Source organism: Conger conger, chromosome 2 (assembly GCF_963514075.1).
Source record: "Conger conger chromosome 2, fConCon1.1, whole genome shotgun sequence".
Taxonomy (NCBI): domain Eukaryota; kingdom Metazoa; phylum Chordata; class Actinopteri; order Anguilliformes; family Congridae; genus Conger; species Conger conger.
Genome location: NC_083761.1, coordinates 68,078,320 through 68,106,208, shown reverse-complemented (window position 1 = coordinate 68,106,208; position 27,889 = coordinate 68,078,320). Strand labels below are relative to the sequence as shown.

General features: G+C 52.4%; 1 protein-coding gene across 2 annotated transcripts in view; it reads left to right on the top strand.

Annotated features, from left to right (window-relative positions):
- Window positions 1–27,889, top strand: part of rptor (regulatory associated protein of MTOR, complex 1) — a 181,595-nt gene that overhangs the window by 89,019 nt on the left and 64,687 nt on the right. For both annotated transcript variants that reach the window (XM_061230924.1, XM_061230923.1), the window contains exons 8-12: window positions 6,409–6,468; window positions 14,382–14,482; window positions 15,480–15,624; window positions 20,285–20,360; window positions 23,797–23,898. In XM_061230924.1, the coding sequence (XP_061086908.1) occupies window positions 6,409–6,468; window positions 14,382–14,482; window positions 15,480–15,624; window positions 20,285–20,360; window positions 23,797–23,898 (484 nt within the window). The remainder of the gene's footprint in view (window positions 1–6,408; window positions 6,469–14,381; window positions 14,483–15,479; window positions 15,625–20,284; window positions 20,361–23,796; window positions 23,899–27,889) is intronic.

Sequence of the window (27,889 nt, the reverse complement as noted above, 5' to 3'; positions counted from 1 at the left end):
GCGGCGGAGGGCACCTGGGAGAGAGCCGTAATGGCGGCTCGGAGCCAATGGCGGGAGGGAGGGGGAGAGAGGGAGTTTACAAGTGCGGCGGAGCGGAAAATCATTACTGATGGAGCGCGGTGCGGAAGGGATCTCCCTGCTGGGGAGGGTGGGCGAGGAGGAGGGGGGGGGGGGCTCAGCGGTGAAGGAGCGTGGGAGGAGTGGCTGTGCTGAATATTTTACAGGAGCCCTTTCTGATGTGAGACGGGCCGGGCCTCACGTAAACTACCTGCCGGATGGCTGCTTGTCCCTGCTGAAAGTTTAATGCCTTCTGCGGCACTTTCCGGCGCTTTCCGGGGGCAGCGGCGGGGTGCCTAGCGGGGGCTGCTGGTTGGCCCGGTCCGGGGGAAGCCGCTGACCTGCCTCTTTCATCGTCTGTCGTCAGGCAGCGGGAAGGCTAATCATTTCTTCATGAGTCCACGTCCGCAGAGGGGAAGCCTTTTAGTTTCTCCTTCCCACTCTTCCCTCACAGAAAACCACAGCTTTGGTTTTAATAAATCAAACCGCCATGTTTCCGGTCTGTCCCGGCGTGTCCTCGGATTACGGGCCAGATGAGAAACTACATCTCCCTGTAACCCCTTTTGACAGTGCTATACAGCGGTTTTGCTGCATTGTACATGGGCTGGAGTTCAAGCATGCATTTTTGATCATGCAATGGCAATAGTAGAGAATTTAATGATGTAAAGGAACCTCCGGTGATAGCCGGGGAAAGTTTGTGTGTGCCTGTATGTATGCGAGTGTGTGCCTGTGTGTGTGTGTGTGTGTGTGTGTGTGTGTGTGTGTGTGTGTGTGTGTGTGTGTGTGTGTGTGTGTGTGTGTGTGTGTGTGTGTGTGTGTGTGTGTGTGTGTGTGTGTGTGTGTAAAGTGTAATAGCTTTGACCCCAGGGGGATTGCCCAATAATCATCGCTTCTGCTGTCACCCTGATGGAGACTGAAATCGCCGCCTCTTCCTCTTGTGCTGACATAGCGGTTTACCCCCTCTCTCATTTTCTCTGTCTCTCCCCCTCTTCACTCCTATTCCGTCTTTTCTTCATTCTCTCTGTCCCCGTTTCCCTCCTCTTTGCAGTATCTCTAATCTCTCTTTCCCTTCACCTTGCCCTCTCTCCCTCTCTCTCGGTGATGGCTTTCCGAACGTACAGTATGTACAAAAACATCAGAGGTGCAACAGAATTTATCCGAGGCACTAAATCCAAAAAGTGTTATTTTATTAGCGAGAGCTTGGTCACATCAGGACAGAACTTCACAGAGACGCCGACTCCAAAATCATTACTTTACGCTCAGTCCAGAAATGCAACTGTAATAGCGCAGAAGCTGTGGGGAGGCAAAGTGAGAATCTCAAAGTGAGAATGCGTTAAAGCACACACTGTAAAATGTTTTTTAAACATGAAAATGTAAGGCGGATTCGCGAACAAAATCAGCTGAAAAATGAGAGAGATAAGTTAATGTTATGAAATCGGCCTGTAATTACACGTTCTGCAGTGTGGATGTGCGTCGGCAGACCGCTGATAATTGGTCTAATATACGGATGTCAGCGCTCTTATTTACACCTCATAGCTACACTCTCCCTCCGTGACCTCACATGGAGCCTTAAACTCATTTACATTTAAACGAGGAAGGTATGCAGCTGCACGGTTGTAATGCATACCCGCCAGTGTAATTGCTTTTTGTTTGCCGGGTTCGGTGGGTCTTCAAGTTCACGTCTGTGTCTTGCTGTAAAATATGCGCGCTTTTTCCGGAATGCGCCGTCCGAGGCTGTACTCCAGGCGCAGAGGGAGCACGGAGGCGGCGCTCCCCGAACACTTTCACATGCTTCATATTCTGGGACTCATTAACGCAGCCTTCGTTTGTAAGGGGGGGTTCGGGATAAATATCTTTCTGCGCCGGGGAGCCGCAGAGGTGTCCATTTTGGGATGTGAACGGACGGTGCCGGGGGCGCGGCCGCAAACGCCCCATCCATTACTGCGCGCACGGCCCTGTAAACCGGCCAGGGCTGTGGGCCCCTGCCCTCCCCGCTGCACCGTTACAAAGTGCTGCTATTACACATTCGGCTGTCTGGCCGGCTCCCTTCTCCCTTAAACTTCATTCTGACCTATATTAGACGCGGTGCGGTGCGCGGCCTGTCCGCCATTACGGCTCCCCCAGGCTCCCTCTTCCTGTCCATTTGCAGTCCGCCGGCTAGATTTACATGCAGCCGCTGACAGCAAACCAATAACCCTCAGTGTAGGGCGCCAGCTCTCCCCCGCTCCCGCCTTTTACTTTTATCTGCTTTTGTTTTTAATCCTGCCTCGCCTGGCTTCACTCAGTTTAACTACAGGGCGAGTGTCCTCGGAAAAAGTGTTGCCGATATTTAAGATACAAAAACGCAGCGGTTTCCACACCACCGCGCTAAAACGCCTCTAAAGTTTAAACCGCCGGTTCTTAAACTTTTTAATATCAGGACCCAAATTGGAAATACTTTGTGATATTGGCCAGGACCCGAAATCTTTCTTTTGTATGTTCCAGGGACCTGTCATACACACGTACTAGCATAGCCTAGCGGACTGCAGACCCACCTCATCCACTCCCGCGACTCATCGCTGCCCTAGCCCAACCAGGAACGGGTCAGGGCGTTTAAGAGTGCTGTCAGACTGGGTTGTGCTGTATGGTTTTTGAGCTGGAGCCAGAAGTGCTCTCCTCCATTTTCTCTTCGGTCAATACTGAATTACCGAGCTTGGCTGCAGTGGTCTATATGGCTATTGTGGACAGTTAACAGGAATGGAGATGAAGCCACCCTTTCCTATTAACTTTCCCCATTATCAGAAAAAGAAATGCAAGTCTGTCATTATCGGCAGTTTTTCTCTCAACTGCCCAGCAGAAAAGTAGCTATCAAACAAAAGCTTAGGTTTTCTTTGCTAGCAAGTTGCAATGGGAAAAAGAGCATAGAAGGCATGCTACAGAGGCAGAGACATCCATGAAAAACACGCCTAGGAGGAGACCTGAGGAGCAGGTCTAAAATATAATTGTTCTGCTTTGCTCCACCCTGTTCTCAGCCACAGAAGAAGTGATGAGGTGTGCCAACACAAGTGAATGCAAACTGTGTTAGTCCAAAGGCTGAGATATAGATTCCAGAGGATGCGTTCACTGCATTTGTTGCGCGTTTACTGTGGTGAGTAGGATGATGTCAGAGAAAATTAGTTTCAGGGCTTTAGTTCCTTTGGTTCTTGTTATAATAATAATTCCTGATATTAATATAGCTTATTTTTTTGGACAGTGATGCAGGGGAAACTCGCCACCATGTGGGTGATGCATGGCAGCCATTTTGTGCCAGAATGCTCACCACACATCAGCTGAGGGAAGGAAAGATATTTTGGCAATTAAACTGGGGGGTGATAAGGTGCCAGGTGGTGAAAGCCAGGTTGGGAATTTGGCCAGGTCTAAAAATCTGGGTTGTAAAGTTGGTGTCACATAGAAAAAAATAACCCAGGTCAGAGTGAGATTTTCCATGATTTACAGTCATTTTCGGTCTCTGTTGTTTTGTTTTTATGAATGGGTTTCGGAGCCAAAGGGCGGCGTGTGTTTATTGAGCGAGCGTGTGGGCTTTTCGATTTGGGGTGTGGGAACCCAGCGGTGGGGGGCGCACAGCTAATTAGCGGCATTTTTTATGCCCCTGTGAGAGGCCGTCTGAGCGCTAATGAGGCGTAGCTGACAGTGCGGACCGGCCCAGTGAACAGTAGATCTGCTCCAGATCCCATGGAGCTCCTCTGTGTGCAGCATGCTGTACATCTTCATTACATAATGGCCTTTTCCAGGGTGAGATCTCTTTTGTGTATGTTACCCCCTCCCTACCTCCTGCCTTCTCATCTCATCTCATTCTCCATTCCTTTTTCCCCCCATCCCTCCCTATCATTTTTTTATCCACCCCTCCCTCCCTCCCTTTCTTTTTTTATCCATCCCTCCCTCTCCTCCATCCCTCTCCCTTCCATTTTCCTCCATTGCTCGGCTCTCTCTCCCCCCTCTCCTCTCTGTATTGGAAGCTCATTAGTCCCCCTTGCACTCTCGCAGGGTTCTGAAGCTCTCGCCCTGCCCCCCTCCCTGCAGAAGACACGCGTCCCCCTCGAGTGCGTTCTCCTAACCGTTTCCCAGAACGCTCATTTTAAATGTGCCATTAGTTTCCACATTGCGCAGAATAAGGCAAACCTGGCGACCCCCCAGCCTGTGTGCAGTTTGTGACACGTTTAGCAGCAGGTGTTTTTGTTTTTTTTAAACATGGCTGTTTTTAAACCGCGGCATATGCTGCGTGTAAGTGTGGCTGAAGCGCGCGGCGTGCCAGGAGGCGGGAGATTTCCCAGAGTGTGGCGAGTGGCTCGGCTGCTGGTTCGGGCGTGTAATCGGGAGCTTCTGCGCGCCCCGCAGGGCGCCCTCTCTCCGGAAGCGCCTGAATCACGCCCGCGGAGGGGCCGGCGCCGCCGCGGAAACGCAATTAACCTTTCTCCCACCAGGTGCGCTTCGTCGAATTCGCAAGTGATAACCGCCGGGCGCCCGTGAACAGGGCCGCTAAAAACCGCCGCGGCTGGCGACGTTCCGCGCGGAAGCGGGGGGGCGGGGGGGGGTGCTCTCCCAGAGGCTGCTGGGTAATCCACTGCGGCTGTGCTGCCGCTCGCTCTGAACCGGGCTGGCGGCCCCCGTTAAAGCCGCCCCCCCCTGTCCCAGAGGGGTTCTCTCCGGGCCTCCGCCATGTTGCAATCTCTCTCTCCCGGTGCTATGCCTGCTCTCTGATTCCCTGCCCAGCAGCTGGGATCACTCACGTGTGTCACATCTGTAGCACAGGCGGCGTTCTGTGCTGTGCGCCTGCGTCCGGTGAGAGAGGGTGGGCCCAGGCTGGGGGGGGGGGGGGCGGTAACATGCGGATTTAGAAGCGAATGATATTGCGGTTGCAAGGGTTTTGTTCTCCGATTTGTCTACATTCTAGCCAAAATCCGCCCCTTCCCATTTCTTAGTAAGTACTGCCACGACCCGCTGTCTCCTTAGTTGACCACGAGAGTCCAATGCAAAAGGTTTCACAAACCATGCCCCACTGCAGAGCTAACCAACCACAGAAGGGGTTTAGAGACTGATGTGTGAACACACCAATCTCTCAGACGGTGTACTGAAGTTCAATGAGGCCGTTGTTGGACGGTCGTTTGTGACCTTCACCGTGACGAAGGACAGAGTAAACCTCCCTGTGTGTCTCTCCGTCTCTCTCTCTCTCCGTATCGCTCGTTCCGTCAGTGCGGAGTGAATCTCGGAGGGCCCCGCACTCATCTCTGCTGATGCGGGCGATGGATCGGTCGGGATTAGTCCTGGGAGGAGGAATCGTGTGAGGGTTATGGAGACGGAGCCTTGGTGTAGGCCTGGAATATGAATGAAGAAATTAAAGGGAAGGAACAGCACGCTCCATCTATTCCGGTCTACTCCAGTCTCAATCAGCCGTGCAGGCAGAGGGAGCTTACATATCCCAGGGTGCTGCTGGCTCACTCTACACGAGGACCGTAGTGGGGGCTGGTGGGGGGGATAGCTGTTTAGATGTTAGTAAAACCCATTCCGCCTGATTTCTTCCATAATCACCATGATTCAGCATGTCTGCTGCGCCCGTCTAATTCCACAGAAGAAGAAGTGGGCAGTAAAACGCTGAGGGTTTTATGCAGCCTTGTTTTTTTTTGCAGTGTGATGGCTTCAGTCATAAACTCATAAAGATTGCATGAAATGTCAGAGCGAGGAACGGAGCTTCTGATGGCTTCGGATCCCTGAGCTCTGCAGCAGAGTCTGCAGTACGCACACGTGCACATGCACATAAGCACACATGCACCCACTCACATATACATACATACGCACGCACACACACACACACACACACACACACACACACACACACACACACACACACACACCAACACGCGCGCACACAGGCGCACTGACACGCACACACACACACAGACCACAGTCTCCTTTACAGACGTAAACTTGAGGCCAGCTTCTTAAATGTACCATTTCCCCCCATTCCATTGTTGGTGCTTTTTAAGGATCCCCCGGAAAACGAGCGGGATGGACTTTTCACAGCCGGTAAATTCTCCCGCTTACTGCAGCCAGCAGAAAAGATCTCCCAGGAGTCCATCTGTATTCACAGCCATGCCCCCTCGCACCCCCCAATGATTCCTTTTACAGCTACCTAGATTTTCCTCCAAAAAGAAAAAAGAGTCAAATCTGCTATTTTGTCGCGGCTCTACGATCTCTGCACAGTCCACGGTGAGAAACGGGCTGTTTGGCGGTGTTGTGTTTTTGGCGCGTTCCTGCTCTGGCGTCTGCACGCTGTGGGTAGTGTTTCTCACTGGAGCCTCCTGTTTGTGCCCACAGGTTCTGCATGCAGAAGAGCGCCAGGCTGGTGCCCGGGGTGACGTTGGACCTGATCGAGAAGTAGGTAGCGCTTCCCTCCTCTACCTCTGCGGGGCTTGGCAGCCTGCCCCCCTTTTCCCCAATTCACTTTCAGCCCTTTCTTTTATTTCTGCCGCCGTCCGGTTATTTACTTACTTTATTTTTACTGCTTTTACTTCTTACGTTTCCTGGAAACTCGGGAGCCGTGTTTGACGACCTCGTGATCCTTTTCTTTTCAATAAAATACGGATCACTTTTTAAAACCGGAGCCCCCCGTGCTCTGAGAATTGCTTTCTGAAGGATGGGTGCGCGTTGGCTGTGTTGTGGTAAACATGCATATCTTCTGCGGTAATGAAAGGATTTCCTGCTGAGAGCGTGCTGTGCTGTTCGTGATGGGGCGCGGCAAAGCCCCCGAGATAGTGTCACCATACTGCATAAGCTCAACGCACCCTCACCAGTGACAGGGAGGGTTCTCAACAGGACGTCGCCATCAGAGTGGACAACTATGGTCCAGGGCAGGGGTCGGCAACCCTGGTCCTGGAGAACCGCAGGGTGTGCTGGCTTTCGTCTCCACCTTAAAATAAGCAACCGATTCAGACCCAAGAAACCAGGTGAGGTGAGTTAACTGTGTAATCAACGGCTTTCATTGATCAATTAATGCCAAGTAACAACGAAAGCCAGCACACCCTGCGGCTCTCCAGGACCAGGGTTGCCGACCCCTGGTCCAGGGACTACCCCCATTCATGCTCTTTCTCCCTCATACACGTATATACACATACAGTGCAGTCCGTAAGTATTTGGACAGTGGAACAATTTATGTTCTTTTGGCTCTGTACTCCAGCACCGTGGTTTCGAAATGAACCGATGAATATGATTCATTCAGTGCTCTCGTCTTAATGATGTTCCAGCCATGTTTTTGGCCTACTGTATGTCTCTGACAGTTTTCTTCCTTATTTCTCAGCCTTATAATGACTTCCTTGACTGCACAACTCAAATAACAGATTCCAAAGGCAATCAAAACCGAGACTGGTTACTGAAAGCTTTTGTATACCTGCACGAGTGATTTAAATATACCTGACTAATCGGAAACGACTGAGAATCCCACTGGTCGATTTTGGTGCCATAAAATGCAGGGACTGTCTGTACGGATCTCCCAATATGGCTGTAAATACCCTCAAATTAAAGGTGGCATTCTGCATTTTAACCTCATTTTAATAGTTTTATTTTAAATCCAAAGTGCTTGGAATACAGAGCCTAAAGAACAGCCCCAATACTTGCAGACTGCACTGAACACACACAGTAAAACTCGGTTTCTCTCTCCCTAACACATAAAGTAAAGCTTCCTCTTTCTCGGGAGTTGAATTACGATGCGTTCAGCTCGGCAGCGTCAAAAGCATCAAAAAGCAGGCGGAAATAAAAGCGCTTTGCGACACAAGGGGCCCTCGTCATGCGGCTGAGCTGATGGGAGAACGGACTCGCTCCCCTATCTGCACTTTAAACGGGTATCGAGCCCCCCCCCCCCACCCCCCGGCTCTGGAACGCTGCACTGAAATGGCGGCTCATCGTTCCGGCGCACGCCACGCACAGGAAATGCGTCGGCGACTCGGCCCAGAGGAGGCCCTGCGTGAGTCCTGGGGCGGGCAGGGAGAGCGGCAGGGGCCAGGAAGAGCCTTGGCCCTCTCTCTCTCCCGCGAGTTCCAACGCTCGGTCCAAAGGCTCTCCCTTTCAGCTCTGCTGCCAAACCCCACCCGCGGGCCCGAGCGGAAGCTGTTTTTTGGCGAGCGCGCGCAGCGGCCTGGAAGTCGGGGCCTCTCCGGGGCGGCGGTAAGCGGCTCCCTGGGAAGGGTTTGCGACGGTGCTCTCGGCACTTCGAGCCGCTCCGAGCGGCCCCCCTGCCCCGTTAGGATGATGTATGGATGCGTGACGCGCCCTGCTGCGCGTGCTCTGTCAGCAGCCCGCGCGTTAAGCGGCTAAATAAGCGCGTTCTGCCGCCTTTCATATCCCGCCCCGCTGAGCGTGGGCTTCTGCCTCTCGCCCTCGCTCTCTCTGTCATCCGCAATTCGGTTTACTCCGGAGTTCACAGTCGGTATGGCGGGAGGAGCGTGCGTGCCCGGTGCCTCTCCTGCTGAGCGGAGAAACGGAATGCTTCCCATGGTCCCTCTCCCCCCCCCTTATTCCAGCTGACTGTGCGTCTGTATCTATCCTAACTCTAATGCCTCGGCTATCTCGTGCCAGGAAAGACGAAGTGTTGTGTTGCGCCGGGTCGGTTAATTCCGTTTTGTCAGGAGCCCTGCGGAGGCCAGTGGGCCTGTGTGGAGCGGAGGAGAGCGGAGGAGAGTGGAAGAAAGCAGAGGAGAGCGGAGGGGAGTGGAAGAAAGCAGAGGAGAGCGGAGGGGAGCGAAGGGGAGTGGAGAAGAGCGGAGGAGGGCGGAGGGGACCGGACGGGAGCGGAGGAGGGCGGAGGGGAGCAGAGAGGAGTGGAGGAGAGCAGAGGAGAGCGGAGGGGAGCGGAGGAGAGCGGAGGGGAGCAGAGGAGAGCGGAGTAGCGCGGTGGTTTTTGGCCTTCGCGCCGCGCGCTCGCGGTAATAATGACTAGGGGACGGAAGCTTGAGGCTGGGTTCATTAGCGCCCTGCTGAGGCCTCCGCCAGGCTCAGCGGGTATTTAATGCGCTTTGCTCTAAATAATGAGGCTTGATAACAAAGCTCATGGGTTTGCGATGTAGCCTAATTTCACTCCTCCTTGGTTCCTTGTTTTGACGCTGCGAGGGCTTTTCAATGCTCATTTTCAAGCTATTTTATTCAAACAAACACCGAATGCTTAGCGGTTAAGAGCAGCCTGTCCCCCTTTCTCGTGTTTGCTTTAAAGCCGGGGAACGGGCTTTGTGGGTTTTGCGTGGGCTGTGTGCTGTATGACGTCAATGGCTGGTCTCCCAGTTGTAATGGGACTTCCTGGACTTCGCAATCTGAAACCACGTCTGTTTCGACTGTACTGTGCTTCATACAGGTAAACTCTATCAGCCAGAATGATGCGTTGATTGGTTCCTCCTCGCCCTAATTGGTGTGACCTGTATTTATTCGATAACCATGTCAGAATCACACCTTTCATCGGTGTCTGCAGAAGGCCTTTTGAAGTGATGAGCTCTTTGAGGTCTGGCTCCTCTGCCTCTTCTCGGCCATATGAACGGAGCTGTCCTCCTAATTGGAGAATGCAGTTTAATGGTGATAAATCTATTGTTTTCTTTATATTTCACCGAACGGGAGCCGTAACCGAAGGTCCTGCTTTTTTTGTTCAATCCGAACTTCCACTGAACGCGGCACTAATGGCGACGTTTTATCTAAATAAATTGCTCGCGGTTCTGCAAGAAGTTTATTTAATTATTGAAACGGATGCACTCCGCGGCGCATTTGTCACGGCAGACGTGCGTCTTCCCGGTGTAGGGTTGCATCTAATACGGTGATAATCTATTGCAATGAGAGTTTCTGCACAGAAACCCATCCCATTTACCACCAGATGTCTTCGTTCTCCTGCCCGTTTTTTTAGGCGCTCGAAAATATCACGTAATGAACCCCGCTTAGCTAGTTACACGTAGTTAAGGAAGAGTACGCTCTTGGCGGGTCTGTGATTTATGAGGCTGCGTCCTGAATGCAGGCCGTGTTCATTAATGAGAGCTGGGGGAGGAGAGGCTTAATGATGCGGTCTGGGGAGTTGCTGCTGCAGGTGGAGAGGTGCTGTCGTTGGGAGACGGGCCATCTGAACGGACAGGAGATGGCATTTTCCGGCAGCTTCTGAAACAGCGGGAGGCCAGTGAGTCAGCTCTCGCGTGTCCTGTGCCACTCTGCTAAGAGCTGAGATGAGCAATTTGTCTTTTTCTCTCTTAGTCATTCACTCGCATGTGCACACGCGCACACACGTGCACTACACACACACACACACACACACATACACACACACACACTTTGAAATTGAGTTCTCAGCTCCGGTGAGCAGGCTGCAGTGTTATTCATTATTAGGTGTCACTCATTATTTAAATGAACATTGAGTCACTGGAGAGCAGTTTGGTCTCACGCTGCGCAGTCCTGCAGACAGTACAGACATACCATATGGCACATACCATCCCGTTCAGGAGCATTCACGCACGGACATGAGACCTGGCCGCCTGTCCCAGCACTTCTGAGTGTTATAAAGATGTGAATACTTCTCTTGAGAATTTACCATTCTCACCTGGGTACCAGGACCCTAGAACTTTTCCTAATCTTCATTCCCGACCCGGCCCGTTGTTTCTCGCACCCCCCATGTCCGTGATTACCGGAAATGTCCTTATAATGGATACGCAGCTCCTTCAGGGCTTTTCAATGGGAATCTCTATCAGCGTCTGACTCAGGCCGATCAGCCCCGCCCCTTCAGGGCTTTTCAGGGGGAATCTCTATCAGCGACTGACTCAGACCGATCAGCTCAGCCCTGAGGTAATTATCTCCGGCACGGCTCGCGGGGTTCGTTAAGCTAACGGGGGAGATGGGGAGAGGCGACGGAAGCCTTGCATCACCGGTGCAGTCGGAGGCTCGGCCTACCCGCTCGAGCTGCGGGGCGGTGGAAATGAAAACGTCGCCCGTAATGAAACGCTAATATGACTGCGAGATAAGTTACGGTGCGTCGGGGGGGTTCCAGGCGGGGTGGGGAGGTGGGTAAAAAGATTTGGCTGCGGCAGCTTTAGCGGTTAGCCTGTAAGGTGATCGGTGGCTGGTGTGCCTGCAGTGTGTTTCTGTTCTCCCTCGGGCTAGTGTGGCATTTCACCACAGGCACCGCACGGTACCAACCGGCAAGGGCGAAGAGACCCCCGACACCCTCAGGGCCCCGCAGGGTGCGTCATTTCGGGTCAGGGGCACCAATTAGACACTGGCCTCCCACCTTACTTGTGGGCTGATATCCGCCTGACACAGCCCAGGGCTACGCGCTCACGGATCATACCGGAAACATGTTTTACGTGCGGTGTTGGGTTGTGGGGTTATCCTGCAGAAGGCTACTGTTCCCCAATGCAGCCCTCGGCCATGAACGCCCCCGCTAGGTCAAACCCGTGCTCGTCTGATTTTGACTCTGGTCCCCCAACGCCACAACCCTGCAGGGTGTATAGGTCAGCCAGAGAGGTGCCCTGTTCTAGGGCGAGGCAAACGCTGAGAGTTTTGCCAGTCAAACAACCAATTTAATCAGCAGAGGGAGAAGGGCTGGGGTTAAATGAAAACAAGAAAACGCTGAGCCCTCCAGGCACTCAGAGCTGGAGAAGAGCAGTATTACTTTTACTGGATGACCAATACCCCCACACCACCCCCATTTAGGGCCAGTAGGAAATAATTTTCTATACTTCTTGATTGTTACCAGGGGTGTCTTGTTTCTTGGTTGTTTTGTAGTTGTTTTTCTCCCCTTCTGTTCTGGTGTTTTATTACCAAGCACCCTCCCCGTGAGCTAGAACACATTTTCCTCCAGGGTTTTATATATTAAATCTGCCGGTAATAAGATGTAGCGGGGCCCGACTCGGTGGAGTTTACGGAGAGAGAGAGCTGTAATGGGAGGGAGGCAGGGAAACGGGCCCCGGCTCGGCGCGAGGGCCCCCGCTCGGAACAGGAGCGTATATCAGCCCGGTGTTTTTCTCATTAAAGCGCGGGTGATCAGGCCGGGCCTGCATGCCGGCGGCAGGGTTGGGCGGGCGTGCAGCCCGCCGCCCGCGGGGGCTTCTGGAGCCGCGTTTGGGCTTCGCGCTCGGCAGGGCCGGGGCCTGCGTGTCGGGAAAGGATCGTTTTATAATTTGTTTCTCTTTAATATTCTCCTCATGAACGCCCCCCCCCCGCTGCAGCTGTTACCCTCCCTCTCTGCGTTTCCCCCTCTTCCTCTGCCGCTCGCCCCGGCTCCCGCAACTTCCACGGCTCCGTGCCTTTCTGCATTTCTCCTTTTTTTTTAGAAGAAAGAAGAAGCTTCTTTCTGCTTAATGGATCGGCTCTCTTGTCCGCTAGCCCGCGCTTCCGGGCGATGTGTTTGCCTTTTAAAAATGGATTACGGAAGAGTGTAGTTGTATTTTGTGGGGTTTGTTTTTCAATGTACCCCATGAAAGAGGATGGATTTGCCCGTTAACAGTTATTTGGTGTTCTATTGAAGATAAATGTATCACACACACAGACACACGTAAGCGTGCACACACACACACACACACACACACACACGTATTGGAATCAGTTATTCTGAGCTGGAAGGTAACAATGAAGCTACTGTACAAATAGTAATGATGAATGATGATCTGTTTGCAACATTTGGCGGTGGGGGTGTAGTGGTGTAAAGCTTGTACTATTCATGTATCAGACTTTGCTTGCTGGGAATACCAATGTTTTGCACATATCTGAATCATTTCATCGCGTGTCACATCGTGAGGTAGCATGTCAAAAAAAGCTTGTCAGAATCTGTCTGACTTTTAATGAATGAACACCAGCCGTCTTTTGCCATTTCCTAACTATCCTAACTACTTAGCTGTGCACATGAGGGAATGTCCTCTGATAGGCTGACGTTAGTTGTGCACATGAGGGAATGTTCTCTGATAGGTTAAAGTTAGCTGTGCACATGAGGGAATGTCCTCTGATAGGCTGTGGTTAGTTGTGTGTTTGCACGGCCAATGTGCAGGGGAAGCCCCCTGATCCATAACCCCTCTTCATGCTGAGGGTGCCACACTAGCACAAGAAACCTTTTTTTGTATTCTATTCCTTGAGCTGTCAATCCCCTGGCCCCAGTGCGAGGCACCCCTCCCCCCCTACTCTCTCTGTTGAGGGTCATAAAACATCTCTGATGGGACTGAGGCCTGGTCAACACATCATCATCATCAGCATCAGCGGGAGAATGCTTTTATTGATCTCCGCGCACTGGAGCCTTGAGTGCTTTATGTGCGCTGGCTTCGGAAATCAGCCATACGGACCCCCCCCTTCCCCCTCCCCCTGGATGGAATAGGGAAGACCATCACGTGTGCCTCCTCCTAGAAGGCAGCCACATCAGTCCCCCTGGCCAATCAGCCGTGTAAGCGCTCGTGTGTCCCTGTCTCCGGGGAAACCACAGCGAGTCGAGCCGGGGGGAAGGAGCCGGACCCGTGTGTGATGAGAGTGCAGGCTCTCTGAAGACCTGTGCTAGCCCTAATCCCATTCCTGGTCCCTAATCCTGCTCCTGGTCCATAATTCTGCTCCTGGTCCATAATTCTGCTCCTGGTCCATAATCCTGCTTCTGGTCCGTAATCCTGCTCCTGGTCCCTAATCCCGCTCCTGGTCCCTAATCCCGCTCCTGGTCCCTAATTCTGCTCCTGGTCCCTAATTCTGCTCCTGGTCCCTAATTCTGCTCCTGGTCCCAAACCTGCTCCTGGTCCCAAACCTGCTCCTGGTCCCTAATCCCGCTCCTGGTCCCTAATCCCGCTCCTGGTCCCTAATCCCGTTCCTGGTCCCTAATCCCGCTCCTGGTTTCCTGGCTGCAGCACTGATTACAGAGAGGCCATCAGAGCCATTAGCACAGGTGATTTCTCTGTGTTGATTACAGCTTCGCCGTGCGGAGTGTCAGGCCCACAGCCCATTCCAGCTAACAGCCTCTCCCTCTCCCCTCTCCCCTCTCCCCTCTCCCCTCTCCCCTCTCCCATTGCTCATTTCCAGCGTCTCGCACCCTGAGGTTGAGTTTGAGCCGCTCTAACGGCCCTGGTCTGCTCAGTGCACTCCTCTCCCATCACTCACCATGCCCCACTGCTCTGTGCTGTGCTTTCTTCTGACTGGTGACACCGGCCTGAGGGCGAGACAGGGAGGGGGGGAGAGGGGGGTGAACAGTTCGGTCAGCTCCGGCGGTCCTGAGTGGAACACTAGCTTTGACTCGGTGCTCGTGGGGAGCTGTTCCCCAGGTGGTATCTGCGTTTTGTGCTCACGGCGAGCTGGGCTTGTGTTGCGTGCAGGATCCCAGGCCGGCTGAATGACAGACGCACCCCGCTGGGAGAGCTCAACTGGATCTTCACGGCCATCACGGACACCATCGCGTGGAACGTGCTGCCGAGAGGTACGGCTCACAGTGCCCTTTCACTCGCCTCTGATGCTGTTCAGTCAGCTTTGTGTGATACCCGGGTCAGTGATACAGCATGAAAGTCAGATGTAAATCCTTAAACACTGATACTCCACATTCACTGACACTGGATTCACTGACGCTCCATATTCGCTGACACTCCACATTCACTGACACTCCACATTCACTGACACTGGATTCACTCACGCTCCATATTCACTGACGCTCCACATTCACTGACACTTCACCCTTCACTCCATATTTCCTGACACTGCATTCACTGACACTCTACCTTCACTGAGACTGCATTCACTAACCCTCCACATTCACTGACACTCCACATTCACTGACACTGCATTCACTGACACCCTATATTCACTGACACTGCATTCACTAACCCTCCACCTTCACTGACACTCCACATTCACTGACACTGCATTCACTAACCCTCCACCTTCACTGACACTCCACATTCACTGACACTTCATTCACTGACACCCTATATTCACTGACACTGCATTCACTAACCCTCCACCTTCACTGACACTCCACATTCACTGACACTGCATTCACTAACCCTCCACATTCACTGACACTCCACATTCACTGACACTGCATTCACTGACACCCTATATTCACTGACACTGCATTCACTAACCCTCCACATTCAGCGCAGTGCAGCAGACAGGATTGGTGGATACATTTTTTATTTTTTTTAATGGATAAATTCTGCGCTGGTCTTTGTGCATCTGCCGACACGGAGGGGGAGAAATGTGTGTAATTAAGGCATGTAGGACATAATCCACTGTACACAAAGATTAGAATGATTAAAATGTAATGAGGATTCAGAACAGAAAACCTTTGTCCCACTCAGTTGAGTGAACGGCATTAATAAGCAGATGAGATGCCATCGCAGCCTGTGATACTGTTTCAGAGCAGGGCGAGTGTGCCATAACCTCCCCTTTGATCTCTCTCTCTCTCCCGTCTTTCACAGACCTCTTCCAGAAGCTCTTCCGCCAGGACCTGTTGGTTGCCAGCCTGTTTCGCAATTTCCTATTGGCTGAGAGGATAATGAGGTCATACAACTGCACCCCAGTCAGCAGCCCACGCCTACCCCCCACCTACATGCATGCCATGTGGTAAGCCCTGCACGCCTGTCCCCAGCCCCACCTGGGGCAAATACACGATATACTCTTCTACTGTATTGTATTGTATTGTATTGTATTGGAAGTATAGGAATCCTCTCAATTACATCACATGGTAATTTCATAACTTATTTCAGAATTGATTATCTAATAAGTGCAAACCCTGCCTCCGGTACTCTTGGTTGGCTCAGTTGCACCAGGCAAGATCAATCGAGCGCGTAGCAGTATTTGAATCCAAAACAATTACATATCTAATCCAGGTCTGGGGCACTCATTGTTCCTGTCCCAAGTCCAAGTCCCTGGCCTCTCGTTAAAGAGCACAGTGAGGTCTCTCACAGAAAGCCAGAGGACGGTCACATTATTTGTAACGGGTTTAGAGAAACATGCTGAGTGCAGGTGGTTTTGCATGTCACCGAGCTGATGGACAGTGGAGACCTGCCTCAGGTGCAGGAGAGAGAGCTGAGGTGCTGAGGAACCCAAACCAAAGCCTGGTGAAGACCTGAGATGCAGGCCTCAGGAGGGAGCGCGTTTCTGAGGGAAGGGAGGCCTCGGTCCTGAGCCAGAGTTAGACGCAGCCCTCCCTGTTAACGCGCGACATCTCGAAAATTACATCTTACATTCAAATAAAGAGCCTCGGGACGGCGAGACACACATCGTGTAAATGAAGCTTTTATTGCGTGATTGTTATCTACATTCGCTGAACTCCGGGCTGCGGAGTGTAATTATCCTCGCTGAAAAGGGTCGCTATTTATTTATTTATGCTACTTTCTGGAGCGGGAGCTTTTTGCCCACCCCCCCTCCTTGTTTTGTTTTTCTCCTCTCACTCCATCCGTTTCCGCAAGCAACACACTTGCTCCAGCTGTCGGCATAACTTTACAGGGATTTTATTGAAGCTTTGCTGCATTGGTTTTTGGAGAGGGATGATGATGTCCTCCATCTTGTTTTAAAACGTTAGGGCTGGTCTCTGGTTTCCTTTCAGAAGAGGCATTACAGCTGTAGTCAGTAAAGAGCAGGCGCCTCTGAAACTCACGTACTGAGCTGGGCCCCAGAGTGTCAGCACTGCTGTTTAGCCCTCAAAGCGGGGGGGGGAGTGATTTATGATGAAGCACGCACACAGACTGCATTATTGTCATTATTGAAATGGTCCGCATAGATTCCTCAATATTAATATTTGCGCACTGGAGATGCATTAGGAGTAAGATGAGCAGGTAAGATGCCCCATGACAGGACAGCTGTTATACTCTATCCTCTGTCAGACGTGCTACCAGGACAAGCGCTGTCAGACAAGTGCTACCACAACAAGCGCTGTCATTCGAGTGCTACGAGAACGAGTGCTACCAGAACGAGTGCTACCACGACAAGCGCTGTCATTCGAGTGCTACGAGAACGAGTGCTACGAGAACGAGTGCCACGAGAACGAGTGCCACGAGAACGAGTGCCACGAGAACGAGTGCCACGAGAACGAGTGCCACGAGAACGAGTGCTACCAGAACAAGCACTGTCATACGAGTGCTACGAGAACGAGTGCTACGAGAACGAGTGCTGTCATACCAGTGCTACGAGAACGAGTGCTGTCATACCAGTGCTACGAGAACGAGTGCTACGAGAACGAGTGCTACGAGAACGAGTGCTACGAGAACGAGTGCTACCAGAACGAGTGCTACCAGAACAAGCACTGTCATACGAGTGCTACGAGAACGAGTGCTACGAGAACGAGTGCTACCAGAACAAGCACTGTCATACGAGTGCTACGAGAACGAGTGCTACGAGAACGAGTGCTTCGAGAACAAGTGTTTCAAGTCAGAGCATCACATCCAGAAACTAGCAAAATACACAGGAAATGCTGTTCTAAACGTAGTTGTCATCAGAAGTGCATTTATTTTTTATTTTTATTTTTATTTTTTTGGGGGGGGGGGGGGGTTAGACAAGGATAGGGATATCAGAAAGGAGGGGCAGGGGAAATCAGGAGGGAGGACTAAGGTAGAGTTTGAAAAGGTGGGTTTTGAGTCTGCGTCGAAATAGGGGGAGGGATTCTGCTGTTCTGACAGTGGTAGGCAAGTCATTCCACCACTGAGGAACCAGAACGGAAAACAGGCGTGAACGTGCAGCTCGACCGCCAGGTGCACGTAGAGAGGGAACCGTAAGGCGACCAGAGCTGGCAGACCGGAGTGGTCTAGCTGGGGAGTAGGGAGTGATCAGGGATTGTATGTAAGGTGGGGCAGTCCCCTTAGCAGCCTGAAATGCCAACACTAGGGCCTTGAAACGGATGCGTGCGGCAATAGGAAGCCAGTGGAGGCCAATGAGAAGCGGGGTGACATGAGCCGACCTAGGCTGACTGGTGATCAGGCGGGCTGCAGCATTCTGGACCAGCTGGAGGGGTTTGATGGCACACGCTGGGAGACCGGCTAGGAGGGAGTTGCAGTAATCCAGGCGGGAAATGACGAGCGCCTGGACTAGGAGCTGGGTGGCTTTCTCAGTCAGGAGATGACGGATACGGCGTATATTATACAGAAAGAACCTGCAGGTTCTGGCAGTGGAGGATACTTGCGGAGCCAGGGTGAGGCAGTTATCAAGAGTCACCCCAAGATTCTTTGCCGTACGGGAGGAGGAAACTACAAAGTCCTCAACAGTCAATGAGAGGTCGATTGACGGAGTGGACTTAGCAGGGATGTAGAGAAGCTCAGTTTTGGCAAGGTTGAGCTTCAGGTGATGGGAAGTCATCCACACAGAGATGTCAGCCAAGCAGGCAGAGATCCGTGTGGTGATTTGGGTGTCGGGGGGGAAGGAAATGAAGAGTTGGGTGTCATCAGCGTAGGAATGATAAGAAAAGCCGTGGGAAGAGATAACAGAACCAAGAGACATGGTGTATAGCGAGAAGAGGAGAGGCCCAAGAACCGAGCCCTACGGGACTCCAGTTCGTAGGGGGTGAGGGTCGGAGACTGCGCCCCTCCAAGTCACCTGGTAGGAGCGACCAGAGAGGTAGGAGGAAAACCAAGCGAGTGCAGAACCTGTGACACCCATCCCAGACAGCGATGAGAGCAGAATCTCATGGTTGACTGTATCGAAGGCGGCCGACAGGTCGAGGAAGATGAGGACAGAGGAGAGGGATTTTGCTTTAGCAGAGTGGAGTGCCTCAGTGACCGCGAGCAGGGCGGTTTCAGTGGAGTGGCCACTCTTGAAGCCAGACTGGTTGGGGTCATGGAGATTGTTCTGGAGAAGATAAGTGGACAGTTGGGAGCAGACCGCCCGTTCCAGAGTTTTAGCGAGAAAGGGAAGAAGAGAGACAGGCCGGTAGTTGTTCAGGGCAGAGGGGTCAAGAGTAGGTTTTTTGAGCAGGGGAGTGACTCTGGCCCTCTTCAGGGAAGAGGGCATGGTGCCGGAAGAGAGGGAGGTGTTGATTAGAGAGGAGAGAAAAGGGAGAATGTCATCAGATATAGATTGTAGGAGGGGAGAGGGGAAGGGGTCAAGAGGACAGGTGGTTGGGCGGTGGGAAGTAAGGAGTTTCAGTGTGTCGGCGTCAGAGAGGGGAGAAAAGGAGGTTAGGGAGTTGGGGAGGGTAGGAGGGTCAGCAGGGGTGGAGGGTTGAGAGAAGGAATTGCGAATAGCATCAACCTTCTTTTCAAAGAAGGAGACAAAGTCATCAGGTGTGAGTGATGAGGGGGGCGGGGGGGGACTTCTGGTATGAGTGCTACCAGAACGAGTGCTACCAGAACGAGTGCTACGAGAACGAGTGCTACCTGAATAAGCGCTGTCATACGAGTGCTACCTGAATAAGCGCTATCAGACGAGTGCTGTCGAACGGGCACCATCACGCCTCTCGACTCCTTAATAAGAGCGAGTTGAGGACAAGCGCAGCTGCAAGTCTTTGCTGTGCTCATGTGCTCATGTGCAAACATCTTTCATGTTCACTTTCCTGCACCCCCTTAGTTGAATGGATTTGTGTGCCTTTGAAATCTGAGAGCACAGAGGAGTATTCGCCACTGAGGAAAGCCACATTTAAAATTCACTTTCTGGAGACGAAACATTTGTTTGTTTGTTTGTTTGTTTGTTTGTTTAAAGCCAGGAAGGACTCAATGAGATCAAAATCTCTTTTACAAGTGGGACCTGACATAAAATATTTTAGTATTAAACAGAGATTCAAGAATTTTCCCTAGAACCGAAAGTCTTGAGATGAGATTGCAGTTATTGAGGTCTTTTGAGTGGCCCAAGTATTCGTAAAAATATGCACATCCTAACTTCCCATTTGAACTTAGACCTGACAAAGATCCCGAGGGATGGACACATTGTCTGTTTTGCACGATAAAGGTGTGTGTGCTCAATGCTTTGCTTGCATTTATCTTTTATCTTTTTTAAAAGAAGGAAAGCATAAGGAAGTGGTGTAAGTGTACATTACAGCCCATTCCTACTGCACAAAGACTCCCCAAAGACACGTATTAAAGTAAAAATCCTAGAATGAAAGCCACTGATGCTCCTTCCCGCTCTCTCCTGAAGGCTTTCCTCGACCGTTCACCCACGAGGCTAGTACCTGTGCTAGGACAGTGTCATGCCTATGAGGCCACCCTCGAGGCACACCAGCGCGAGAAGGCTTCACTGAGCCTCCAGTGACCCTGTCTTGTGGGAACTAACTCCGTTGTTTTGGTGCTGCCCCCTGCAGGCAGGCGTGGGACCTGGCCGTGGACATCTGCCTCTCGCAGCTCCCCACCATCATCGAGGAAGGCACGGCCTTCAGGGTGAGTTCAGCCGCAGCGCCCCACCTTTCACCGGCGGGGGAGCGGAGCCCGGACCGAACGGCTGCGTCCTGGGCTTTTGTCCTGCTGAAGATGTTAGCATGTGCGATAAGCTGTTGGATGGAAAGATTGGCCGCGCTTCTGAGCGCCGCCGTTTCCTCTTCTGCATCCTGTTCTGGCGCGACATAGCATTAGCACATAGCAACGTTCATTACCCAGAGTCCTATCCCATCTTCAGCGTTATCGCAGACCTTGCCGATAGTGTACGAATGCCTAAAGTCGTGTGACACTTTCGTTTTTGTCATACGACAATTAGCCCTCAAAGATGAGTAAAACAAAAGAATATGAAGCGGATATTTCAACAGTGATTTGCCCTCTTATTTGACTTTGAGTGTGTTAAATTGCTAGTTTGCAGTGACATTTCCCCAAACGTGTTGGGCACAGTCTTTGGCCTGCCAGTGCAGAAAAAGGTCAGGATCAGAGATTTTCCACAGTTCCACCTCCTGGCTGGAGAGAGGGCGAGCCATCACCCATTTGGGGCCTGTGTAGTGCCAGGACAGCCAATCGGCAGGAAGGCCGTGCAGCTGTCGTGTGATTGACAGAAACACATCACATGACCACACAGAAGCTGCACGACCTTGCTGTGTGATTGGCTGTCTTATCAGCACCCAGTATATATCCGTGGTAAGGTTTTTTTCCCACACAGCCTCTGAAGTTTGGATGTTTAATACAGCATCAGCTCTAATTAAAGAAAAACAAAAGACGAAAAGCAAGGCAATACACCCCATGGCGGTGATGATCTTTGCGTTCTATAATTATAATACCGGGCCGCTCTGCTCCCATGTTGTTCACAGGATCAGCATGTAGTCTGCTTCCTTTGACACATTAGCTCCAAAACAGCCATAAACGTCTACAAACACTACACAGGCACTGCTTCTCCTCACATCATCACAGGGCAAGCTTCAGCAAGCAGCCTCCGCCGTTTACTGTGGGAGATATCAGAGAAAGTTCTCGAGCTGCAAAGGCTTTCCCTGGGCCTGAAAAACAGAACAAAGGGGGGATGGCAAGGAAGGGTTTGAGGTGTTTGTGTACAATTTTCACGTCCTTCCTCTCAACCAGTGTGTGTGTGTGTGTGTGTGTGTGTGTGTGAGAGTGTGTGAGAGTGTGTGAGAGTGTGTGAGAGTGTGTGAGAGTGTGTGAGAGTGTGTGAGAGTGAGTGTGTGAGTGTGTGAGTGTGTGAGTGTGTGAGTGTGTGAGTGTGAGTGTGTGTCTGTTAGGGTCTTATTCAGCTTTGTACCGATGCACCAACCTTCACTCTCTCTCGCTCTCGCTCTCTCTCTGCCCTTTTCTTTTTCATCTCTCTCCATTTCTCTTTTTCGCCCTCTTGGCTTTTCAGCCAGAAATCAAGGTCCAGTGGAATCCATAAGCCTTTATGAACCCGTATTTCATCTCTCTCTGTGCTCAGTTCAGCTTTAGTGCAGGTGCTCTGTGTCTGCACTGCTGCATAAAGGACTCGCAGTGGCCCACAGGACCTCTGGAATCTGCCACGCAGGGATGGATATAGACATACACTCCCTGAGCTCCTCAGTAGGCTGACCTGTACACCAGCTTGTTAATGCAAATATTGAATCAGCCAATCACGTGGCAGCAACTAAATGCATAAAAGCATGCAGACGTAGTCAAGAGGTTCAGCTGTTTTTCAGACCATATGACAGAATGGGGAAAATGTGATATTTAATTGTGGTGTTATTGTTGGTGCCAGACGGGGTGGTTTGAATATCTTAGAAACTGCTGATCTCCTGGGATTTTCACGCACAACCTTCTCTAGAGTTTGCACAGAATGGTGCGAAACACAAACATCCAGTGAGCAGCCGGCCTGCAGGAAAAGACACTTTGGTCAAAGCTGACAGGAAGGTGACCGTAACGCAAATAACCCAGCGTTCCAACAGTGGTATGCAGAAGAGCATCTCTGAACACACTACGTGTCAAGCCTCTTAAGTAGATAGGCTGCAGCAGCAAAAGGCTAATAAGTCTATAAATAAGTCTGATATATACCTATTAAACTGCTCACTGAGTGTATATTATCTGTGCATGCATACACACATACACTCACCGAGCACTTTATTAGGTTTTTATTCAACTTATTTTTTTTAAACTTCTACTGCTGTAGCCTATCCGCTTAGAGTTATGATGCGTTGTGTGTTCCTGAGATGCTCTTCTGCCACTGTTGTAATGTGCGGTTATTTGCGTTACTGTCACCTTCCTGTCAGCTTTGGCCAATCTGGCCATTCTCCTCTGACTCCTCTCATTAACAAGGCATTTCTGTCTGCAGAACTGCTGCTCACTGGATTTTTTGTTTTTGCAAACTCTAGAGACTAATGTGCGTGAAAATCTCAGGAGATCAGCAGTTTCTGAGATACTCAAACCACCCTGTCTGCCCCTAACAATCATTCCACGGTCAAAGTCACTTAGATCAAATTTTGTTCGGTACATACATATGTTACATGCATACATACCCTACATCTTGGGGCCCCCTGGACCCCCCAGTGCCTGGGAAAGTCTTCTCTGATACCCCACCTTAGCTCTGTCCCTTCCGCCACGCTCTCCGTTTAAGCCGATGGGAAGTCCCTCCCGAATAGCCCGTTTCTCCGCGTGTTTCCGCTACGCCTGAGGGGAAAGGAGAGCGTCCGCGATGTGAATTTTACTCGCCTGTGATGCTTTTGGGTTATTTTCTATATTAATTTCCAGGCGTGGTGTTATTTCGTTTGTGACGAGATGGCAGGAGCGCGCGGGCGCCCGGCTGCTGCTGCTCTGTGACTTCAGCCCATTACTGAAACCCAGCGGAGCTCCCCGGGCTCCCAGAACTTTGATTATTTGCAAATTAATTTACTCAGCCTGCACTAATATTTCTCCAGCACTGCTGGAGGAGTGAGGGGGGGGGAGGGGGGGGGTGAAGGATTTCATTTCAGCTCCCATATTAATGGACGGATAAAACTAAGGCTGCTGCAATCAATAAAGGGGGAGAAACTGTCATGGCGAGGGAAATGGATTTAAAAAAAAACAATGTAACGGCTGTACACGGTCACGGTTATTTGGACGCAAAGAACTGGCATTACGTAAGGTGTTCTGTCATTTTCCGTCTTCATGGTCAGTGTGGGATTACCGCGTCCCTTGGCTTGTGTGTGGCTGTGCATGCGTGTTTCTTTGTATGAAGTGTCTCGCCTGCGTCAATATGACATGCATTTATGTATGTAATCAGACTGATTATACTGGTCCGTAGGGTGTAATTTGACTCTGTGTGTGTGTGTGTGTGTGTGTGCATGCGCCTGCGTGCGGGCGTGTGTCTGTGTGTACACGTGTGTGCGCACGCATATTCATGTGTGTCTGTGTGTGCCTGCCTTTGTGTGTGTGTGTGTGTGTGTGTGGTTTGTCTCTACAGCACAGTCCCTTCTTCGCAGAGCAGCTGACTGCCTTCCAGGTGTGGCTGACGATGGGCGTGGAGAACAGGAACCCCCCTGAGCAGCTCCCCATCGTCCTGCAGGTACCCCGCCAGCACTGCATCATGGGACAGCTACACCCACTGCGCCCTCAAACGCTAGCTTTTTTACTCTGTTTAAATACATGCAGCAGTTGGCACTCTGAGGCAGGGATTTTTCTCTCTATTAATCTCAATTTAGGCACAGCCCACTGTTTAGCAGAGGAAATATCACCGTTCCCAGCTTACCTCCCCCTTCTTTTAATGGCAGTTATGTTCCCCTTAAATTGGCGCTGGTGCAGAACGGCCTTTTTCTGTGTGCGTGTCGCGGGTGTTAATTTCCTCCAGGCCCAGCAGCTGCTGAGGCTCTCCTCACTGGGCTGGGAGTGGTGTAGAGGGACTGGGAGTGGTGTAGCAGGGCTGGGAGTGGTGTAGCAGGGCTGGGAATGGTGTAGAGGGACTGGGAGTGGTGTAGCAGGGCTGGGAGTGGTGTAGCAGGGCTGGGAGTGGTGTAGAGGGACTGGGAGTGGTGTAGAGGGACTGGGAGTGGTGTAGAGGGACTGGGAGTGGTGTAGGGGGGCTGGGAGTGGTGTAACAGGGCTGAGAGTGGTGTAGAGGGACTGGGAGTGGTGTAGCAGGGCTGAGAGTGGTGTAGAGGGACTGGGAGTGGTGTAGAGGGGCTGGGAGTGGTGTAGCAGGACTGGGAGTGGTGTAGAGGGACTGGGAGCGGTGTAGAGGGACTGGGAGCGGTGTAGAGGGACTGGGAGCGGTGTAGAGGGACTGGGAGTGGTGTAGCAGGGCTGGGAGTGGTGTAGAGGGACTGGGAGTGGTGTAGAGGGACTGGGAGTGGTGTAGCGGGACTGGGAGTGGTGTAGAGGGACTGGGAGTGGTGTAGCGGGACTGGGAGTGGTGTAACGGGGCTCAGAGTGGTGTAGCGGGGCTGGGAGTGGTGTAGCGGGGCTGGGAGTGGTGTAGCGGGGCTGGGAGTGGTGTAGCGGGGCTGGGAGTGGTGTAACAGGGCTCAGAGTGGTGTAGCAGGACTGGGAGTGGTGTAGCGGGGCTGGGAGTGGTGTAGCAGGGCTCAGAGTGGTGTAGCGGGACTGGGAGTGGTGTAGCGGGGCTGGGAGTGGTGTAGCGGGGCTGGGAGTGGTGTAGCAGGACTGGGAGCGATGGAGCAGAGCTGGGAGCGGTGTAGCAGGGCTCAGTGGTGTAGCAGGGCTGGGAGTGGTGTAGCAGGGCTGGGAGTGGTGTAGCGGGGCTGGGAGTGGTGTAGCAGGACTGGGAGTGGTGTAGCGGGGCTGGGAGTGGTGTAGCGGGGCTGGGAGTGGTGTAGCAGGGCTCAGAGTGGTGTAGCAGGACTGGGAGTGGTGTAGCGGGGCTGGGAGTGGTGTAGCGGGGCTGGGAGCGGTGTAGCAGGGCTCAGTGGTGTAGCAGGGCTGGGAGCGGTGTAGCAGGGCTGGGAGCGATGGAGCAGGGCTGGGAGCGATGGAGCAGGGCTGGGAGCGGTGTAGCAGGGCTGGGAGCGGTGTAGCAGGGCTGGGAGCGGTGTAGCAGGGCTGGGAGCGATGGAGCAGGGCTGGGAGCGATGGAGCAGGGCTGGGAGCGGTGAGTGCGGGCGGCCGTCGCCGCGGGAGTCCAGATGGCGTGGCGTGTGACTGGGCGCGCGGGCGGGGACAGGCCTGTGGGGGGTCACACTGAGAGGGCGGCTCAGTCTGCTGCGCTGGCTGCACTCTTCACTGCAGGGACACGGAGAAAAATAAGAACAAACACACAGTTAGGAAAGAGAGATAGTGTGCCCAGCGGGGCTCCATAGCTCAGTGCCCAATGAGTGCCCCCCTCCCCCAGGTGTGCAGTCAGCGGTGCTAGCAGGCGCTAGCTGTGCTCATTAGCATGCCGCTGCTAGCGAGGAAAGTCATACCCCTGCGATTCAGTCATGGCTCAATGCCATTTTTTCACCATGACAGCCTGGCTCTCGCATCCCTCTAGTGTGTGTAGATCTCATTTACGCAGCGGCCTTTTATTTGTGTGTGTATGTAACCTCTGTTCTGCGCGCTGACTCGGTCAGCCTTGTAGAACAGAGCAATAAATCTCTGGGCTTCTGCCCAGCACGCTTCTTAATCTCCTGTGCTGCTGTTGTTTTGTTCCCCCCCCCCCCCACTCCCTCTCTTTCCCGCTCTCTCTCTCCCTCTCCCTCTCTCTCCCTTTCCCCCTCTCTCTCTCTGTCTCTTTCCCTCTCTCTTTCTCGCTCTCTTTCTCTCCTGCTGTTTCCCTCCATCCTCCATCTTTCTCTTTCATTCTCTCTCCCTTTCCCCCTCTCTCTCCTGCTTTTTTCCCCTCTCCGTTCTTCTATTTCACTCCCTCTCCCTCAGTCGCTCTCCCCTCTCGTGCGTTACATAAAACGCGTTTGAAGAACAGAGCCGTTCCCCAGTTGAGCCCCTCCCCTCCTCCTCGTGGGTTTCGGCCCTCTCCTGCGCACGCGTGACATCAGACGCCCCTCTGACAGACCCCGCTGAGCTGAGTAACACAGCCCGCTCTCGGGGAGAGGGGGGAAGGTGATTACCGCCGCTGGCTCGAGTGTGGGAATGAGCGGGAGAGACGAGGCGCTGACATCAGCAGCCCTGCCCCCAGGTGTCACCGAGTGACGTCCAGCTCCTCACACCCGCCACGGGATTGACGGAGGTCGCTCGACGCCCTCCTGACCGCGCGTCGAGGAAATGACTCGACGAAGCGCGTGCTGTTCAGCGGTGTAGGTGTACCTGTAGGTTTTCGCCTCACCTCTAATCTGGCGCGCCTGACCGTGCGACGCAATTAGCCGGCTGGCTAGCCGTTGAGCGAGGTCTGCTTTGTTGGGCTTGAAACGGAGACCCACGGGACGGGGCGTCTCCAGCAAGCCTGCGCACCCGGGAGCAGGCTGATTCAGAGCTGGGGGTGGAGGGCGCCGATGAATATTCAGCGGGCCGGACCGAGGGTTCGCGGAGGGCGCTGGTCTCCAGCATCTGCTCTGGATCAGAGAGACGGGTCTCCGGGCCAGCCTGCTCGGGGCTCCCCTAATGAGGCCTCCCTGCCCCCTCGTGGTCCCGGCTCCGGTGGGCGTGCGGTATGCAGATCGGACATCTGCACCCGCCGACCCCCCCTCACCGCCGCACCGTGTGATGTGGGGCCCCTGGGGGCCTCGCTGGCCCCTGGGTGCGCGTCTGTGAACGAGGCCCCGGTGGCGACCGAACGCACCTGATGCAAGCTGTTCCCTAAACACGACGTCCAACGCAACATGTAATCCGCATACTGCCTGAACAGACGGGCTCCATATCCATATCCGCCACCTGCAGCAGCATACGTGTTGTTATACACGCTTACAGCGTGCTAAGCATGGGGGTGACAGTGTCCTGTGTGCTGGTAGGGGCTGTAGTGAATGACGGGATAACACAGGTCAGGCCTCGTAAGTGTACGTTTGTGCTCTGTGCCTACCGCTGTTTTACTTTTTTGAGTGTTTCAGAAAGGATAGTCGTTAGGGATTGGTGGGGATTAGGAACTGTTCTGTTGCAATATTGAAGAGATTCAGAAGCGGTGAATTATTAGAAATGTCAGTCGATCATTGAAAGGAATTGAGCTGTTCGAGAAGGATATCCTGGTTTTATTCAGTCATAATCCTGGTAATCCTGATCTGTTATGATTCCTTGGCTTTTTTATTTTCCGCCCCATGGTGTTTTGCCTGTAGAACCAGTCGAAGAACTAGTCTTCCTTTTCAGCTGCATGCTGGTCACAGCTGTTTCCTCTTGTGTTTTTTGTTTTGTGTCTCAAATGAGCAATGATCAATTTAACTAAGTATTCAAAATGCAGTTATGTTTGGTATGTTACATTACAGTCATGTGCAGACATAACACTGGATTGTTGAAAAGCTCCAGGGCACTACAGGAGAAGACTCTGGTGGAAAACTGTGCCCATGCAGAACTGTGCCCATGCAGTTTTGCAATATTTCTGGGGTTCCTAATGCAGTTATGTGAATATTACAGGTTTTTTTTAAGCAGTATTGTAATATTTCCGGCTTTTCTAACGCGTT